Raw genomic sequence first — 1,448 nt, 5'->3', positions numbered from 1 at the left:
AGTTTCCTTATTTGTTCATGTATTTGAATAAATGAGATCATTCAAAGCAATAGATTGCCTCTGAGTGCAGCTTTGGTCTCACTACACTGATGTTTAATACCCTGGTTCTCATATTTTATAGTCTACTATTAGTTAAAATATTTGTTCATAACCTATTTTAAGTTATCAACATTTAACACATTCTTTTCAGTGCTCTAAAGTCAATTCTTTCTTTCTTTTCTTTCAGGTCACTTCAGAGTCTTTTCTTCTTTATGATTCAATGGACCAAGTAAATGGCTCTGTGGTAACTGAATTTGTGTTACTGGGACTTGCACAATCCTTGGGAATGCAGTTTTTTCTTTTTCTCTTCCTTTCTTTATTCTATGTTGGAATTGTCCTAGGAAACCTCTTCATTGTGTTCACAGTGATTTTTGATTCTCATTTACACTCCCCCATGTATATTCTGCTGGCTAACCTATCACTAATTGACCTGGGCCTTTCATCTACCACAGTTCCTAGGATGATATCTGATCTTTTCAGTGACTGTAAAATCATTTCCTTCCACAGTTGCATGATACAGATGTTCTTTATTCATGTCATGGGAGGAGCTGAAATGGTGCTACTCATAGCCATGGCATATGACAGGTACACTGCAATCTGCAAGCCTCTCCACTATTTAACTATTATGAATCCCAAAATGTGCATGCTTTTGTTAGTGACTGCTTGGATCATTGGGTTGATTCATGCTATGTCTCAGTTTGTTTTCACCATAAATTTACCTTTCTGTGGTCCTAATAATGTGGGGAGCTTTTATTGTGATTTTCCCAGGGTTATTAAACTTGCATGTATGGACTCTTATAGACTAGAATTTGTGGTCACAGCCAACAGTGGCTTCATATCTATGGGCACCTTCTTTTTTTTAATTGTATCTTACATCTTTATTCTAGTCACTGTCAGAAAACATTCTTCAAAGGATTTGTCCAAAGCTTTCTTCACTTTGTCAGCTCACATCTCTGTAGTGGTTTTGTTTTTCGCTCCATGTATGTTTCTCTATGTGTGGCCTTTCCCTACAAAGTCATTAGATACATTTTTTGCCATTGTGGACTTTGTTGTCACTCCTATATTAAATCCTGCCATCTATACTTTAAGAAACAGAGATATGAGAGTGGCAATGAAAAGATTGAGTGTACAAGTTGTAAGTTCTAGGGACGTGACATAACAAGTTTCATTGATAAGAGCACGAGATGAACATCATGGACCAAAAGGACCCTCATGATCACCATAAACACAATTTCATTACTGCTTTTAAAAAACTGAGAAGTCCAATGAAAAAGAGGTATTAAATCAAAGAATTTCATTTTCAGATAAAGTTGCAACAATTTTTGTGTTATAAAAAGTAATATTATGTATTTCTATCTAACTTACAAACCTAAATTGTAGTTACCATCAATGACTACATTTGATTTTCA

At 35.0% G+C, this 1,448-nt stretch overlaps 1 protein-coding gene across 1 annotated transcript; it reads left to right on the top strand.

Moving 5' to 3' along the window:
* Window positions 1-259: 259 nt before the first annotated feature.
* On the top strand, window positions 260-1,198 carry LOC105307938 (olfactory receptor 4F6-like). Its single transcript, XM_011383620.1, has one exon. It carries the CDS (start codon window positions 260-262, stop codon window positions 1,196-1,198), a length of 939 nt encoding a protein of 312 aa, XP_011381922.1.
* The last annotated feature ends 250 nt before the right edge of the window (window positions 1,199-1,448 follow it).

The sequence above is a fragment of the Pteropus vampyrus genome, unplaced genomic scaffold (assembly GCF_000151845.1).
Source record: "Pteropus vampyrus isolate Shadow unplaced genomic scaffold, Pvam_2.0 Scaffold533, whole genome shotgun sequence".
In the NCBI taxonomy this organism is placed as follows: domain Eukaryota; kingdom Metazoa; phylum Chordata; class Mammalia; order Chiroptera; family Pteropodidae; genus Pteropus; species Pteropus vampyrus.
The sequence above is the reverse complement of the archived record's forward strand: the minus strand, read 5'-3'. Positions and strand labels throughout refer to the sequence as shown.

What these genes read in the sequence shown, in the direction of transcription:
- LOC105307938 (XM_011383620.1), top strand. Translation starts at nt 260, where the DNA reads ATGGACCAAGTAAATGGCTCTGTGGTAACTGAATTTGTGTTACTGGGA.